The 17,699-nt window shown below is 39.8% G+C and overlaps 1 protein-coding gene across 1 annotated transcript in view; it reads right to left on the bottom strand.

Annotated features, from left to right (window-relative positions):
- Nucleotides 1-1,432: 1,432 nt before the first annotated feature.
- Nucleotides 1,433-17,699, bottom strand: part of RGS5 (regulator of G protein signaling 5) — a 114,514-nt gene continuing 98,247 nt past the window's right edge. The window contains exon 5 of the mRNA XM_063426147.1: nt 1,433-1,924. Within this exon, the coding sequence (XP_063282217.1) occupies nt 1,763-1,924 (162 nt within the window). The 3' untranslated portion in view covers nt 1,433-1,762. The remainder of the gene's footprint in view (nt 1,925-17,699) is intronic.

Genomic DNA, 17,699 nt, shown 5'->3' with positions numbered 1-17,699 from the left:
AATTAACCATTTTGCTTAATTTTGAAGCAATTTTATTGCATGCTTCCCTATCACCCCATTTGTGTCACTGACCTCGTCCCTCGTCCCCCAAACCCCAGAAAAGGAGATCATTCTATGGTTTTATTATACCCGTGTTACCCGCCCTTTATAAATATAATCTTAGTTTTTTTGCCCAGTACTTTTTAACTCTATTCATTCCCATTAAACCTTTCTGTAAGCTTTGCAACCCATTCCCGAAACCTTCACTTTGACTTCAGCTGAGCCATATAACCTTCCTATACTTACACTGGCAATATGAGTTCTTGGAGACATATTGAGGCAAGTATTGCATTCCTATAAATAACATACATCAACAGTTTATGCAGGCCACCAGGACTTGTAAAAGAAGTTTCAGCTCGTTCAAGTACCATTGTAAATGTTCATAGTGACATTATATGTGTACTAGACTTATTAAACTTAATTAATTGTAACTAAGGAAATAGGTCAGAGAAAAACTATGGAGGTGATATAAATGCAATATGTTGATACTCAGTTACTTGGGACTGTTGTACAGTTCTTAAAGGACCACTCTAGTGCCAGGAAAACATACTCGTTTTCCTGGCACTAGAGTGCCCTGAGGGTGCCCCCACCCTCAGGGTCCCCCTCCCGCCCGGCTCTGGAAAGGGGAAAAGGGGTAAAACTTCCCTTTTTCCAGCGCTGGGCGGGGAGATCTCTGCCTCCGATCCTCCTCCATTCCGCCCCGTCGGCTGAATGCGCACGTGCGGCAAGAGCTGCGTGCGCATTCAGCCGGTCGCACTGTGATTTTCACAGTGAGAATCACGCAAGCGCCTCTAGCGGCTATAAATGAGACAGCCACTAGAGGATTTGGGGGAAGGCTTAACCCATTAATAAACATAGCAGTTTCTCTGAAACTGCTATGTTTATAAAAAATGGGTTAACCCTAGCTGGACCTGCCACCCAGACCACTTCATTAAGCTGAAGTGGTCTGGGTGCCTAGAGTGGTTCTTTAATGGTGTGGCTTGGTGTGCATCTTTCCACATACATACACAGTTTTTTTTCTATATGTGCAAACAACGTTTTGATATGTGAAAAACTCAGGATAAGAAATCAGTTGCAAAGAAGGAATTTCTATATGAATCATCAATGAGTTATTTATAGTCATGTTGAAATGGTATGTTAGCACAGTATGAGTTTTCAAGAATTCTTTAGATGTGCATGCTCATGAAACATTAAAAAAAAGGCTGAAATTTCATAAATGGTAGATTACATGGGACAAACGGATCTCCCTTGATGTAATCATCTAAGTTTCTGTTTTTAGTAAAACTGCCTTAAAACTTATTTTTAGCATCAAAATGATAGCCCAGAACTAGGTCATCCCACAAAGGGAAAGCATACATTATCACACATAAATATTTCTTATTTCAGTCAATACTAGGATGATATGAAATGTATTTTATGTTGGATACATGTATAACAGTGAAGTGATCAATCAGTAGACAATAAGTCACTTACATAATTATTGATTATTTCAGAAGAGTTGGGTTCTTTGCTTTAGCTCCCTGAATCTATGATATGTATCATTATTTAAGCGGGTCAGGAATTATGCAGACACATGTTTTTTTATGCTCAAAAAGGGCACCTTGGCTACAACAGCGTCAATAAAAGTGTCCATTAATCAAAGTGACTGAAGGAAAAAAGTGCCAGCCAACCATTCTAGAACTTATGGTGTGCTGGGGATGCACTGCACAGCTCTGCCACACTGCTACTTGATCAATTCCTGATAGAACTCCGACCGAACAAATCTGGGCAAGGAGTCCTTCTCCATCAGAGCAAAGATCTTCTTCTGGGCCAGCTCAAAGCTGGTAGGTGATGGTTCCACCAGATTCTTCATAGTCACGCCTTTGGTGAAATGGTCGATATTCACCTAAAAGGAAGAAAAAAGTAAAAATAAAAACTAAAAACGTCTATTAAGTGTACATCATGGTATTAGGTAAAGTATAAAACTATACTTAAAAGAAGAAAAACAACCACAACAAGAGGACATAGTCTAAATTAGAGGGGCAAAGTTTTACAAATAATATCAAACTGGATGAGTTATTAGGTTGTGGGGCTATTACATAAAGAACTACATAGGGTAAGAACACCCACAGACACAAAAAGAAAAAAAAAAAGGACATGGGGATTAACTATATGCAAAAGGCTCTCATACTATTGGGAAAGTTGATAATAAGAACAAAAAGAAACCAAGAGCGAGAAACATTGAACAAGGGGGGGGGGGGGAGGGGGACCGGGAGGGAGGGATAGAAGCATAAGTTGCTATATATTGATGATGACAGTGTACCAATGCCCAAGGACTGGATAAAGTATACATAACGTATGAAGGGCAGGTGCAAGTCTGAAATAAAAATAATTTAATAAATATATATCAGGAAGTATTACTTTCCTGATAGGGTAGTGGATGCATTGAATAGTCTTCCAGCTGAAGTGGTAGAGGTTAACACAGTAAAGGAGTTTAAGCATGCGTGGGATAGGCATAAGGCTATCCTAACTATAAGATAAGGCCAGAGACTAATGAAAGTATTTAGAAAATTGGGCAGACTAGATGGGCCGAATGGTTCTTATCTGCCGTCACACTCTATGTTTCTATGTTTCTATACTTGTGCTAACTTTAAAGAAAATCAATCCCATCTGCATTTTTGCAGAGAAACCCCTTACTCTCCTACATCCCACAGCAATCTTTGTGTCCTGATGGGGGCACCCACCGGGATGTTTCCTGGTGGTCTGCCTCTGTCTTGGTCCGCAGAGCTGGGCAAGCGGCTCTTGAGCTGCCCCACCCCACCCCAGCACCTGGCCAATCCTTCAGGAAGGTGGTGCCCTGTCCCAAGGGGCCCAGAAGGTGGCCATCTGGCCACCTCAGGGCGCCCCCGAAGCTGTCCTTTTTAGGTATGGCAGAGAAGGCACCTGCTTACGCGGATGGCAGATCACTGCTCTGCCGATAAATGCCGGAGGAGAGGAGGCAGGTGGCAGCAATGTGGGCAGCAAGGGAGGATGTTATTGCAGCTTCTCACTCCTCCCTCATGCGCCCTCTGTGATGCCGGGAGCCAGAATATGACATAATTCCGACCCCGGCATACTAAACAGCGGACGGGAGGAGTGAGGTGCTGCCCCACACTGGACCCCAGGGAGGTAGGGAGGTTGGATGGGCCTTCAAAAATGTAATTGTCTGAGTGTGTGTGTTAGTGAGTGTGTGTCTGTCAGTGAGTGAGTGTATGTCTGTCAGTGTGTGTGTCAGTGAGTGTGTGAGTGTATTTTTGTCAGTGTGTGTGTGTGTGTGTGTGTCTGTCAGTGAGTGTCTGTCTGTCAGTGAGTTACTGTCTATGTGTGTGTCTGTCAGTGAGTGAGTATGTGTGTGTGTGAGTGTGTCTGTCTGTCAGTGAGTATGTGTGTGTCAGTGAGTGAGTATATGTCTGTGTGTTTGTGTCTGTGTCTGCAGGGATGTGTATTTGTCTGTCAGTGTGTGTGCTAGTCTGTGCTAGTCTTATTATAAATTAAATTCACCAAATGCATTGAATACATCATTTATCAGAGTGACAAATTATGTATTCAATGTACAATGTAATTATTAGTCAGTATGTGTGTATGGATGCATGTATTAGGCAGTGTGTGTGTATGGAAGCATGTATTAGGCAGTCTGTGTTTATGGGTGTAGGTATTAAGCAGCATGTATGGATGGATGGATGTAGGTATTATTCAGTATGTGTGTATGGATGCATGTATTAGACAGTAAGTGTGTTTATGGATGCATGTATTAGGCAGTATGTGTGTTTGGATGTATGTATTAGGCAGTATCTGTGTATGGCTGTATGCATTAAGCAGTATGTGTGTATAGATGCACATATTAAGCAGTATGTGTGTATGGATGCATGTAGTAGGCAGTATGTGTGTATGGATGTATGTATTAGGTAGTATCTGTGTATGGCTGTATGCATTAAGCAGTATGTGCGTATGGATGTACGCATTAAGCAGTATGTGTGTATGGATGCATGTATTAGGTGGTATGTGTGTATGGCTGTATGCATTAAGCAGTATGTGTGTATAGATGTATGTATTAGGCAGTATGCGTGTATGGATGCATGTATTAGGCAGTGTGTGTGTATGGAAGCATGTATTAGGCAGTGTGTGTTTATGGATGTAGGTATTAGGCAGCATGTATGTATGGATGGATGTAGGTATTATTCAGTATGTGTGTATGGATGCATGTATTAGACAGTAAGTGTATTTATGGATGCATGTGTTAGGCAGTATGTGTGTTTGGATGCATGTATTAGGCAGTATCTGTGTATGGCTGTATGCATTAAGCAGTATGTGTGTATAGATGTACGCATTAAGCAGTATGTGTGTATGGATGCATGTATTAGGCAGTATGTGTGTATGGATGTATGTATTAGGTAGTATGTGTGTATGGATGCATGTATTAGGTGGTATGTGTGTATGGCTGTATGCATTAAGCAGTATGTGTGTATGGATGTATGTATTAGGCAGTATGTGTGTATGGATGTATGTATTAGGTAGTATCTGTGTATGGCTGTATGCATTAAGCAGTATGTGTGTATAGATGTACGCATTAAGCAGTATGTGTGTATGGATGCATGTATTAAGTGGTATGTGTGTATGGCTGTATGCATTAAGCAGTATGTGTGTATGGATGTATGTATTAGGCAGTATGTGTGTATGGATACAGGTATTAAGCAGTGTATGTTTATGGATGTACTTATTAAGCAGTATGTGTGTATTAGGCAGACCTAACTGAAAACCATATGGCAAAATGTAGGCTAAAATAGCTGATCTAGAAGAATTCTCTAATTCAGCTACAGTCACAGTTCAGCAGTTTTTACTTAATCTTTGCAATTTGGTTTCAACTCACTGCAATTCAGAGTTTAGTGAATAAACCTCTGTGAGATTGTAATTGCTTTCATGAGTGGGTGGCAAAATGGATCTTTGCCTAGGGCGGCAGAAATCCATGCACCGGCCCTGAACAAACTTTATAACACATTATAACAGCAGGTAACATGAGAAGAAGAACTCTGAGCACACTACCAGGCTTTCTCACATGCGGTGACAGCAGTTTGCAGTGTTCTGTGTTGTATCGATTCTTGTTGTTATATTGTGCCCACGTATAGACATTATTCGTACATTTTGATTTCATCTTTAGAAAAATGCACGTGTAGAATTCAGTTTTGCATAAGCGAGGTATTTAAACATTTTAAGTGACAGAAAAAAGGGTATTTTACTTAGACACATATTTCAGCCCTTGGCCTTGATTTTTATATTTGTATTAAGCTTTTTAAATAATGTAATTTTGGATAAACTTTTAAAATGTTACGTGTTTCAACATAAAAAATATATATATATATATATATATATATATATATATAAAAAGATAAATACATCAAAAATATCTAATTATTACAAAAGTGAAAAAATTTCTTTATATTTTCTTTTGTAAATCTTTCTTTTATTATGGCATATGCGTTATGGGATACAGAATAGAGAAAGGAGGTACATAGGGATTACATACGTTGACGCTAACAAGATGGTGTGTTACACTCCTAAGAAAGACTGCCATATTTTTCTTTTTTTATAACATGAATAAACACAGCGTTTCAGGTGAAGGTAAGTGTCACATAGTAAGACAACATTAACTGAAGTAAAGGAGTGATGGTTAGTAGGTATCGTTATAACACATGTTAACGCTGACAAGCTGGTTTGTGTTTCACACTTAGGAAGGACTGCGATCTTCACTTGTTAAAACATGAATAGACATAGTGTTACTGACAGTACAGGTTAACTACTAGCCTACAATGATGCAGTCGTTTAATTATAAGGGGTTTATAGGCTATTCAAGCATCACAATGTTCCTCAGCTATGCGTGATATTACAGGCTTTAGACATACACTTCTATTATACATATAAGGTTACGGTCAGTTACAGGCTGGAGACCAAGTGTATAGGGGATAGCCCCCTTTAAATGCTAGGGTTAAGATTGCAAGTTTAATTTGCAGACTGTAGACAGGTTGAGGCTTCTCACATGTTATATCAATTGCAAGTTGCCAGGCACGGTGAGTAGGGCATGCATACGCTCAAAATGGACGTGTAAGCTTAAATTGCACATTATAATTAAGCTCAATCTGTTTAACACGTCTCGAGAGTTGCGAGATGGAGATAAGTCTTACTAGCCCCTCTAGTCCCACTAAACTACAGCAAATAATAATGCATAACAAAATGTGCATAACAGATAATAGGGTGAGATGGATATCCCATCAAGATATGTTAAGTAGTAAGATTACGGTAGACTAGCAAGGGGCAGCATCTCATCAACATTACCAACAGTAAGCTATGCCTTAAGCAGAAAGACATGAGTGGTAGCAGGTTTCGTTATAGTAACCCTCTCATAGCCGGTGTGAGGTGGCATATTCTGGCTGATCGGAGCGTGAGTTGGAGGGAGTCCTTACAGTGAGGCGTATGGCGTAAAGGTGCCCCGAGTCCACAGTACAGTCCCCTTGGGCCCATGCCGGTTCCAGGCTTGCAGGTTTGCGGCATCAGCCCGCTGATGGGCATGTAGTGTGTGTCTGACGTTGGTTTGCAGTGTCCTGCTGCATATCAGGCAATAATACTGATGTCGCTTTAGGCCTAGGTTGGTCAGGAGGCCGGTGTTGATTTGCCGTAAGCTCGGTCGCCACTGGGGTCTGGAGTGTCTGCGCCCCGAGTCCACTGGGGTTCGCTGCGGGCGGGTGATGCCACGCCACAGTCCCTGCGGTGGCTTCTCTACGGTCGAGGGCCGCTGGTCTTCGGCCTGAGGCCTGTATAGGTGCTCTTGCCCTGTGCCATTGGGCCCATCATCAGGTCCGTGGGCCCAGGGTTCCGCCGGATCCCAAGCTTCTCCCTGGGTATATGGCAGGCTGTGGGGGGTGGGTTCCCTCCCTGTGAGCTCCCAGCTCAGAAGAAGAATGAGCGGGCCCCGTGACCGTGGCATCCACCGGCGTGGCAGTTGGTGAGTGTCGGGTGCCAGGGGTAGCTTCGGGTGTGAGGGCCTCCGTGTGGCATAGCCCTGTGTGCAGGTATAGATGACGGCAGATGGTGGGCCTGTGCTCGGGGCTGCTCGTGGTATGCACATGGTCTCCGCCATTTTGTGTATAGGTCTCAGGCTATACGACAGCGGTGTTTCAGAAGGCTTAGCTTTATGTGGAGTCTGGCTTAGCTTTATGTGGACCGGGATCACCCCCCCGGTCCTGTGGGGGGGGAAGCAGGACCGGGTCCGCAGGCTTTACATTCGTGTCGGGCTCCGTCGGGCGGGATAGCGTTGCGGCGGCCGTCCGCTTCACTCACCGCCAGTACAGGTCCCGCCTGGTGCAGCGGGCCCCATCCTCCGAGGGACTAAAACTGCGAGAGCAAGCCTCTCCTCAGCTCGGGCAGCCCGGGTACAACAATGGTCGCAGGAAATTGGAGGATTTGTAGGCTAATTGTGGCCCTGTTTGCAGGAGCCGAGCTGTCCTGCGACCGCTCAGCTCGGCGGCCCGGCCCCGCCCCTCTTTATATTTAATCATTTGAAAAGTTTATCAAAAATATATGAAATCATTTTCAAAGCTTATCCAATATTATTAAATCGAGGCATTTGCCATAAATATTGTTAGATTAAGAAAAACATGCTGTCTCTATAAATTTATATTTTCACAATATTTCTGTAAACTGAATGAATAAACATTATTGCGTAAATTTACTTAATTTTTATTTTATATCACTGAACTACAATCTGCAAACATATTACAATATGTTTATAGGCTATCTTGACATCCTATATTTTAAATAAATGTCATACTGAATTTCCTTAAATAAAAAAAAAGAGCTTGAGAGTGCAGGGGTTAATTTTCATCCCCGAACAACTCAATACACTGGGCATTATTCATTAAGCATAGGGAGAGCTCTCAAGGAAATTCTCAAGGAAATTTAGAATGTTAGGCCTATATAGAAAAATGGCAAAATACTTTAGTTTTGTTATTTTTCCAGTTCATGTTTCTTTGACCTACAAATTGTAATTAGGTTGTAAATTCTTCACATTTTCACATTAAGCCCACTGCAGCTTGTCATTCACACTGACGTAGGCCAGTGAAACCAAGTCCATAGGCACTCTTCATCTTAATGGCTATCCCCTGTCCTTCTCATTTTAACCCTGCAACCGTAAACACTGCAAATTTACAGGAACACTAGAAACATAGAAACATAGAATGTGACGGCAGATAAGAACCATTTGTTCAAGTACTTTCATTAGTCCCTGGCCTTATCTTATAGTTAGGATAGCCTTATGCATATCCCACGCATGCTTAAACTCCTTTACTGTGTTAACCTCTACCACTTCAGCTGGAAGGCTTTTCTTTTTTTTTATATATATATAAATCTTTATTTTCATTTTTTTTTTTATAAAACAAGTTCAATTCAAGTAAAGACACAGCTTGCAACTGTATAGTTTTTAAACACGGTTCTAGCAATTATTTTCCAGTAACAGTTCAATAAATAATAATTCTAAGTGCCTGTCAAGCCGTGCATTAGTAAGCATCTTCATTAAACAGTATTCTGCTGTATCTTACATCTTACATCCTTACATTCATACAAACATACATATCACCTTAACCTTAACCATACCTGCTACCCATTCTCTCATCTACGGATAACTATCTCTGTGGGGGGGGGGGGGGGTTTATGTTGTGATTGATAAATCTAACCCAAGGGGCCCAAACTTCGTTATATTTTTCTCTGGATATCTTGGCTATCCCAGCTTCCATGTTGCGTTGGTATTCCATTTGTATACATATCTCCTGCCAGTTTAACCCACCCATTTGTCTCCAATTTCTGGCCATAACTATTTTTATTGCCATACAGATGTGAATCCAAAGGGTTTTTACTTTTGTGTTGCTTTTTGGAAGGTCTAAATGGAACAAGAACATTTGGGGCGTAATCTCAGTCCGAACGTCAAACATAGAGTCTGCCAGTTCCACTACGATCGATTTCACTGGTTTCAGCTCCTCACAGTCCCACCAGATGTGGGAGAATGTACCCAACTCCCTACCACATCTCCAACAGTCTGGTAGGAGTGTGGGTTGAAATCTATGAAGGTGAATAGGGACCAGGTACCAACGGTATACTAGTTTAAAGTACACTTCCTGTATATTCACCCCATGTATATATCTTTTTACTGCTTGTAAACCCGACAACCAATCCTCCACTGAGGATGAAAAATCAAGTTCTTGTTCCCATTTATACATTGCTGGCGCTTTGTCTATTTGTCTTTGGCTTCTTGCGAATTGATTGTATCTGGAAGCGATTTTTTTTTTATGATGAGATGCTACAAATTGGTCCATTGGGGAGCTTTCCGAAAAATCTTTCCCCATAGTGAAGGATTTTATTCTTAAATAATTAAAAATTTCCTTCGCTGGGAGATTATATTTAGCTTGTAGTGTTGGGAATGGCAGCATTTTATTGTTATTTAAAAGTTCCGCTATTCTTTCTACGCCACCGTTTTCCCATTCTTGTATATTTATGTCCTTTATATAGAATTTTAGGATTGTTAGTGGGGCGTTTAATGATATATGTTTTGTTCCATATTTCTTTTTCAGGTACTTAACGGTGTGAATCATTGTATTATTCATTGGGTTGCTAGATCTTATATTTTTTAGAGGTTCACTGTCACACCACCAAAGTGATAAAGGTTCCAAACCACCAAGGTCTGATTTTTCAATGTCCAACCAGTTTGGTCTAGCCGTTGTGTAGTTGTCACACTTAATTAGGTGTGCCACCATGTTATTCATATATGATTTCTGTATATCTGGGAAACGGATCCCCCCTTCTTTCCAGTCTCTCTGTAGTATTTCCAGTGAGACTCTAGGTCTCCTATCTTGCCAGATATAATTTGATAGTTGCCTTTGGAGACCGCGTATCGTCTGGTATGTTACCCTCAACGGGAGATTACTAAATAGGTATGTCAACTTAGGAAGGAGATAAAAGTTTACTGCTTCGATCCTACCCAACCAAGAGAGTTCCAATCCCTGCCAATTTTTTAAGGTGTTCCTAAAGTAGGTGGAAATATCAGTATAGTTGAGTTCTCCAGTTTCTCTATAATCTAGAGAAAATTTTACCCCTAAGTATTTTATATTACTTGTTTCCCAGTCGCATTTAAAATCTTTTTTAAGTTTATCTAGACCTGGTCCGCTCAGGCCTTTTAGCAGAATCTGTGTTTTCTTTATATTTATTTTATAGCCCGAGTGTATACCAAATTCGTTAATAAGCCGAAATACGGCTGGGATAGATCTAATAGGATCTGCCAGGGTCAGTAGGACATCATCTGCATATAATGCAATTTTGTTCTCGATCTTATTCACCTTTAGCCCGCTGATGTCTTCATTCTGTCTGATCGCGGCTGCCAATGGTTCTATGGACAGGATATATAGCAGGGGTGCCAAAGGGCATCCCTGTCGCGTCCCATTTCTAATAGGGAACCAGTTTGATTGGAACATATGTCCTGATACTTTTGCCTGCGGATCCTTATATAGCGCCATTGTGCTCTCCTTAAAGAAACCCTCGATGCCGAAGGCCCCCAGTACTGCTTCCATGTACTTCCAGTTGACCCGATCGAAAGCCTTCTCGGCATCGAGGGTAACCACCGCAAAGGGAGACAAGCTTTGATCTGCATGGTATAGGACATTCAGTAGTTTCCTAATATTATCAGATGTGCCCCTGCCCTCTACAAATCCACTCTGATCTATATGTACAATATTGGGTATAATTTGTTTTAATCTGTCAGCCAGAATTCTTGAGTATATCTTAATATCTAGATTTATAAGAGAAATTGGTCTGTAATTTGAAGTATACGTAGGGTCCTTATCTGACTTAGGGATTGGTATTATAGTGGCCTGGAGTAATTCCGTTGGGATGGCTTTATGATTAGCGAGATCTTCAAATGTTCTTAATATATATGGAGAGATTATACCACTTAGTTTTTTATAGAAGATTAAAGAAAAGCCATCTGGGCCTGGTGCTTTACCTACTGTTAAAGCTTTAATGGTATTGCTAATCTCCTGAATAGAAAAAGGGGCATTTAGTTGGCTTAATTTCTCCCTTGATATAGTTGGTAAACTCAATTTATCCAAAAACTGTTTTGTTTCACCCTCGGATGGTTCGTTAAATTTTATATTATATAAGTTTTTATAATAGTCTTCAAATGCTTTAGCAATTTGAGTTGGAGAGATCATTTTTTTGCTTCCAACAGTTATATAGTTTATAGATTGAAGTTTATTTTTGTTTTTTAATTTATTTGAAAGGCTTTTCCCTATTTTATTATTTCCGTAGTACCATCTCTGTTTTAGAGTTAACATAGCTTTGTCAATCCTTTCTTGAGTTCTAATTAATATTTTTCCCCTAATCTCTTTGATACCCTCCAAGATTTTATGATCTATGGTAAATTTGTGTAGACGTTCTTGTTTTGCCAGCTCGATATAAAGCTCATTAAGCTCTTTTCCTTTCTGTTTTTTTATAGTGGCACCCATTTTTATGAGGCATCCTCTGATATATGATTTAAAGGTACACCATAGCATGGCATTGGAGACGTCCCCTGAGTCGTTACTTTCAAAAAATTCTCTAGATTGAGTGCGTAATGCGTCTACACTGATTTCTGATTTTAATAGGTTTTCATTAAGTCTCCATTTATCTCTAGATTTATATTCAGGGTTGTTTTTTATAACTAAACTTACAGGGGCATGGTCGGACCATGTTATAGGTCCAATTGACACTTTCTTAACTCGCTCCAGGGTTTCAGGTTTTACCAAATAATAATCAATTCTAGTGTATGTCTGGTGAACGTGTGAAAAAAACGTATAATCTCTTGCGTCTGGATTAGACGTTCTCCAGGCATCATATAAACAGTTTTTTGCCATGATAGTCTGCATCTTTGATAGGCCTGTTCTTTGCTTACCATCTATGTAAGCGGACTTGCTTCTATTCCTGTCTGTTTTATCATCTATGGTGCAGTTAAAGTCCCCCGCTATAATTAAGCTACCAGACGACACGCGGTCAATCTTTTGCATCAGATTTCCCAAAAACCTATATGGGGATTGGTTTGGAGCATAGACGTTTACCAGGGTATACAAAATATCATTAATACGAACAATCACTATAAGGAACCTACCACCCGGGTCGGTCTCCTCATGTATCAGCTCGTATTTTAATCTACCTGAAAAAAAGATTGCCACCCCTCTTTTCTTGCCCTTTCCCACCAGGTTAGATCTGTGTACCACTGGGAATTTTTTATAATTCCATAGTTTGGGCTTTGAGTTAGACCAGTGAGTTTCTTGGACGAAACCAATATCTGTTTTGTTGTCAATCAGTAATTTATACAAATATCCTCTTTTCTGACCTGAATTTAAGCCCCTTGCGTTAATAGTTAGTATATTTAATGACATACTACCGCAGCTCACCCCACACCCTCCACCCCTCTATCCTCCCCTCACGTAGTATCCGACACTCAACCACATTCATACTTCCACCGGTCGGTCCTTTGTATTGCCTGTATGTATGCCTCATTCAAACCATAATATGAAGTACTCTGAGTAGTCTTCATATTTAACCCTGCTGCCGTCGCAGGACCCTGGACCAGGAAATTGGGCCTTTTGTTCTTTGTTATGATCCCTCTAACCTTCATATTGTTCTGCCCTTCTTTTCCCCCTTTCTCTTCTCTTTTATCTCCTTCCTTCCTTCCCCTTCCCTTCTCCTTCCCTTTTCTACCTTCTCCGTTTCATTTCCCTTTCCCTTTCTTTTTGTCAAGCCTATTTCTAAAGGCATAGTTGTATTCTTTCGTTTTTATCCTGCACGGAATCTATCCCCCTTCTATTATTTTTTATATTTTCCTCAAGCAATTCTATCCTCCTGTTTTGTCTTCTAATACTCCTTTCCCTGGCTCTTGTCTTGGTCTATAATCTCCCTTCTCCTCCTTTTATGTGATTGTGAGCTTTTATCCGTTGTGAAACTCGCTCATTCGTTCCTTTCTATACACATCAATCGTTCCATTCTATTCGTATACATTTTATAATGTATCCATATGTGTAGCTTATGCTGTATACTCATTTTCCCTTATATTACACTATATACAAATCATCATTTACTTGTGTCAATTGTGAAACTCGTTTCATTCATTCCTTGCTATTCATATACGTTTTATAGTGTGTTTATAAGTGTAGCTTATACTTTATATTCATATCTGTTATATTGCTATATATACAAATCATCATTAGCTTGTGTCAATTGTGAAACTCACTTCATTTATTCCTTTCTGTACTTATACCTTTTATGGTGTAACGATAAGTGTGGCTTATGCTTTATGCTATAGATTAAGTGTGACTTATGCTTTATGCTCATATTCCCTTACGTGAGTGTATATACAAATCTTCCTTTGTTACTCTGTATGTGCTGTATGTAAGTCTATAGTTATATAGTCTTCTATATTTATATACATTGTATTCATGAGTGGGTGACACCTACACCGTGCCTAGAACCTTTTAACACCTTTTCTAATGAGAAAAAAAAAAAAGGAGAGGGGAGAGTTTGATTTGACTAAGGGATAAGTTCCAAACTTATCATCTTCTGTTTTAGAGCCAAGTTGTCTCTAAAAGTGTATGGTTTATCCTTGAAGAAGACCATAATTGCCGTCGGAAACAGCCATTTGTATCTTATGTCCTTATTCCTGAGGATAACCGTTTCTTCAGAAAAGGTTCTTCTTGCTTGTCTTGTCTTCTGGGATAGGTCCTGATAAACTTTTAAATGGCTCCATTCTTCCGTGTCGAGGATCCCGTTCCGTATCTTCTGCATTATTTGATTTTTCATCCAAAAACTCGAGAAACAAATCATGACATCTCTTGGATAGGAATTATCGGATCCATTGGGTCTAGCCAGCCTGTGGAATCTTTCAAAGGTCTCGGGGCCCAGCGTCTGTCTAGGTAGTATTTTAGAAGATAGACTGATCAGGTGCGAGTATAATTCTTCTTGTGAGATTGATTCCGGTATACCTCTGACTCTTACGTTGTTTCTCCTGGAGCGATCTTCTAAGTCAGTCAGCTTCTTCTCAGTGTCCTGCAGTCTCTTTTCTAGCTGTATATACGATGTTTTAATTTGTTCGTATTCCTCTTGGATTTTTTGTAATATAATTGCCTGGTTAGTAAATTTTTCTGAGAGAGTAGCAATTTCTGCTCTGACATCTTTAGAGTTGTTTTCAATATCCGCTTGAATCTTTTTATATAAATTGTCCAACATTTGAGTTAGCAGTTGTTGTGTCAGACCCTGCGAGTTTTTTGACAGATATAGTGAGTCGTCCTCTGATATGTTTGATGTTTGAAGGGCGGAGAGCTGAGCGTTTTCTAGCGGTAGGGACTTGCGTTGCCTCTCTAAGTCTGTACTAGGCACTTTAGGTGAATAAAATGTGCCTATAGTTGCCTTCTTTTTGTCCATGTTTTGGACTTTATCTTTTTTTGCAGGCATGTGTGCTGGACTTCCAGTTTAGACTTTATGCTCCGCTAGGGTTTACTGCTAATGAGTATTTCTTATGTCGGTTTTAGCGGATGTTCCTTTCCAAGTTGCAATACCGGGTATATCCCTTTAAATTGTCCCTTATTTGTCTCTTATTTATCAAAATATACCGGGTATGTCCCTTTAAATTATCACTTATTTGTCTCTTGTTTATCAAAAAAAATGGAATAAGGGAAGAGAGAAAAAAAAAGAGAAAACAAAAATCTTTCCTCTCCACTGCAGCGCCAGTTAACTGCCCCTTTAAATTAGCTCTTATTTCTCAAATATAAATGTAGATGTAGAGTAGAGGTTTGGTGGCAAACAGGAGGACAAATACGGTTTTTATCCACAAAAATTAATTAAGTGGTTAATTCGTATACGCTGAGAGAGTTTTACTTCTCCTCTAGCAAAGTCATTCTTCTATATACATACACAAGTACCATCAAACTGTAGGTATATACTTATCGCACTTGGCGCGAGCAACAGAAACAGCCCGATAGCAGACCCGTTTTAAACAAGATGATGAACTTCAGGGGGGTAAAGATCCGTGACAGGTGAGTGCCCCAAAGTTACAGCCTTACTTTGTGTCTCTATGGAGTTTTTAGCAAAACTTGCGGCAGACCTGTGGAGGATTTCTCGGAGGAAGAGATGACAGGAGGGCAGGTGGATACCCCAGCTACAACGTCGCAATGTTGCAACTATGTTGCCTCATTCCTCCGCAGCAGCTCACAAGATCCACAACCATCCGTAGCAAATAAACTGGGTATCGGTGTACCGACCTTAATCTCTAGGCAGGTTAGTAGGAGCTGCTCCGCCGCTCAGCCTGTTGCTTATACCTCGCTGCTTTCAAAATCTCGGCGTTCCAGCGTCCCGGGCTCTCACTGCCCTGATAGCTCCGGCTGCTGCATTGCCCTACTTCCTGGTCCACGGGATCGCGGCTTACGTGCGCTCCAACGTCACACACTGCCCACCCATCTGGCCAGCTGGAAGGCTTTTCCATGCATCCACTACCCTCTCAGTAAAGTAGCACTAGTGGTTATCAGGAAGACAGCCACTAAAAAAACTACTGCAGTTATTACTGTGTTAAACTCCGTTCAAATGGCTCTCATTAAGATAATGCAGCTAGGTATTTGCCACGCATGTGCACTAGTCACCCCTGCCTCAGATTGGCTGAGATCAGCCCCATGCCAAATGCTTCCCTATGGGGAAGCCTTGGATTGGCTGAGATAATTACCATTGATGATCTCAGTCAATGAGGTGAAGTAGCAGTGAGAAGAAGTAAACCTTGGACAACTAGATAGGTAGGGGTTAATATTCTTAAACCTACATCACTTATTGAAGTAAAACATATTTTTTAAAACTAATTTATAGCGTATACATGTTTATCACTTTACTGACCATCCCTTTTTGGTATTTTTTTGTCATTTGTAGTACATTAACATATCCCACATAAGATGTGCATTATGTATTTGAATGTATTACACATTATCATGTTTGTTTTTTGCTGCATAAAATATTTTTTAATAAGATAATATGCAGTACGTAAAGAAATTCAGCAAATAATGATTTCAGTCATCTGATTTTCATTTTGGTTTACAAAATGTAATCATACTTTTCCTTTTTCCAACATGCCGACATAACTGACTTAATTTATAAATAAATAACTTTTTTATAAATAAATAACTAATTTATAAATAAATAAATTTATTGCGCCCCTTAGCTGAACTGAGCATGTCACCTCATTGGTGACAGATCTATTTTAGAGGTTCATGCACTCAAAGTAATTGAGTTTCTGCTTTTCTTGTCATGTCTCCTAGGGAACTACCTGCACCATGCAGGCGACGGACGGCGTATTTATAGTAAATCGTATCATCTTCATCTATTAAGTCACAATTTAAACCACCATATGTTGCAAACATCTACTGGTTTGAGAGAATGATGTGTTACCAGTAATGTATCAAATGTAATGTATTACAAAACAATCCAAGCAGCGATTTGGTATAGTAAGTAGCAGCGTTTTAAGCTGCCTTCGGTGATGCCTGCTAAAAAAAAAAGCTGTTTGGAGCCTAATTTATAGCAACTGTGTTCACATTTATCAGGAAAGACCCTGTTATGTTAGGATTCATGTATGTTGTAAATTCCCATAATGCTTGCCTATCAGCTTTATATACGTGAGTATATATATATAGTGTTACCTTTTCTGAACATTTTCTTTAAACTTGTGTTGCTTTACCATTGTGCAGATTAACCTAGTCTTCACCATCATTTGCCCCTCCCCCCCCCAAATCCTCCAATAAACTGTTATTGATGGTGTAAGTAAAATCCTTTGTACCTGCATTTTAAATTTAGGCATGTTAATAGCAGGTAACAGTCAGCTCAATCTGTTCAGTGATGTTGATATCATTTATCTAGGCATAGTTGCTCTCTAGTAACTTCTTGATTACACAATGGTACGTGCCAATATTGAGATTACAAACAATGCTTCACAAGCAAAAATATTCTATAGGGACATCTAGTTTTATTTTAAAGCAAAAATATGTTATGATGGGTAATCACATTTTATTGACGTCTTTATGACAATGTTTTTAGACATGTTTTTGTAATGTAGTTCCCTTTTTTATTTTCCTGTAGAACTTCCTCTGTGCCCAACAAAATGACAAAGTAAACAATCTAAATAAAAATTCTACCAATCTACTAACGTAATAATATGAATTATTTGATAAAGTTATAGAAACTTCCAACAGATATTTGTCTAACACCTAGCATCTTTCATGTATTTACTTACAGCTCATTATGTGTATGCTCACATTTTTTCCCTTTTGGCTGCATTTGTAATGGTAGATATATATATTTTTTTTATAATAGGTTGATGATTGAAGGTTTCTAATAATGTCACATGTTGATGTTAATATTGCATTTTGCACATCAGGATTACAAGTCCTGTCTTTTACATTAATACCAATCTCATCTTACACATCCCATATAATGGATTTAAGACGCTTTGTTTTGCACAGAATGGAAAGTGCACAAAACACACAGCTCTCATTTGTTGACATACAAGAAGAGGCTTTAAAGCGTTTCAGAAATCGCTCTTATTA

The sequence above is a fragment of the Pelobates fuscus genome, chromosome 7, assembly GCF_036172605.1.
Source record: "Pelobates fuscus isolate aPelFus1 chromosome 7, aPelFus1.pri, whole genome shotgun sequence".
Lineage (NCBI taxonomy): Eukaryota > Metazoa > Chordata > Amphibia > Anura > Pelobatidae > Pelobates > Pelobates fuscus.
This window is presented reverse-complemented; position numbering and strand designations above follow the sequence as displayed.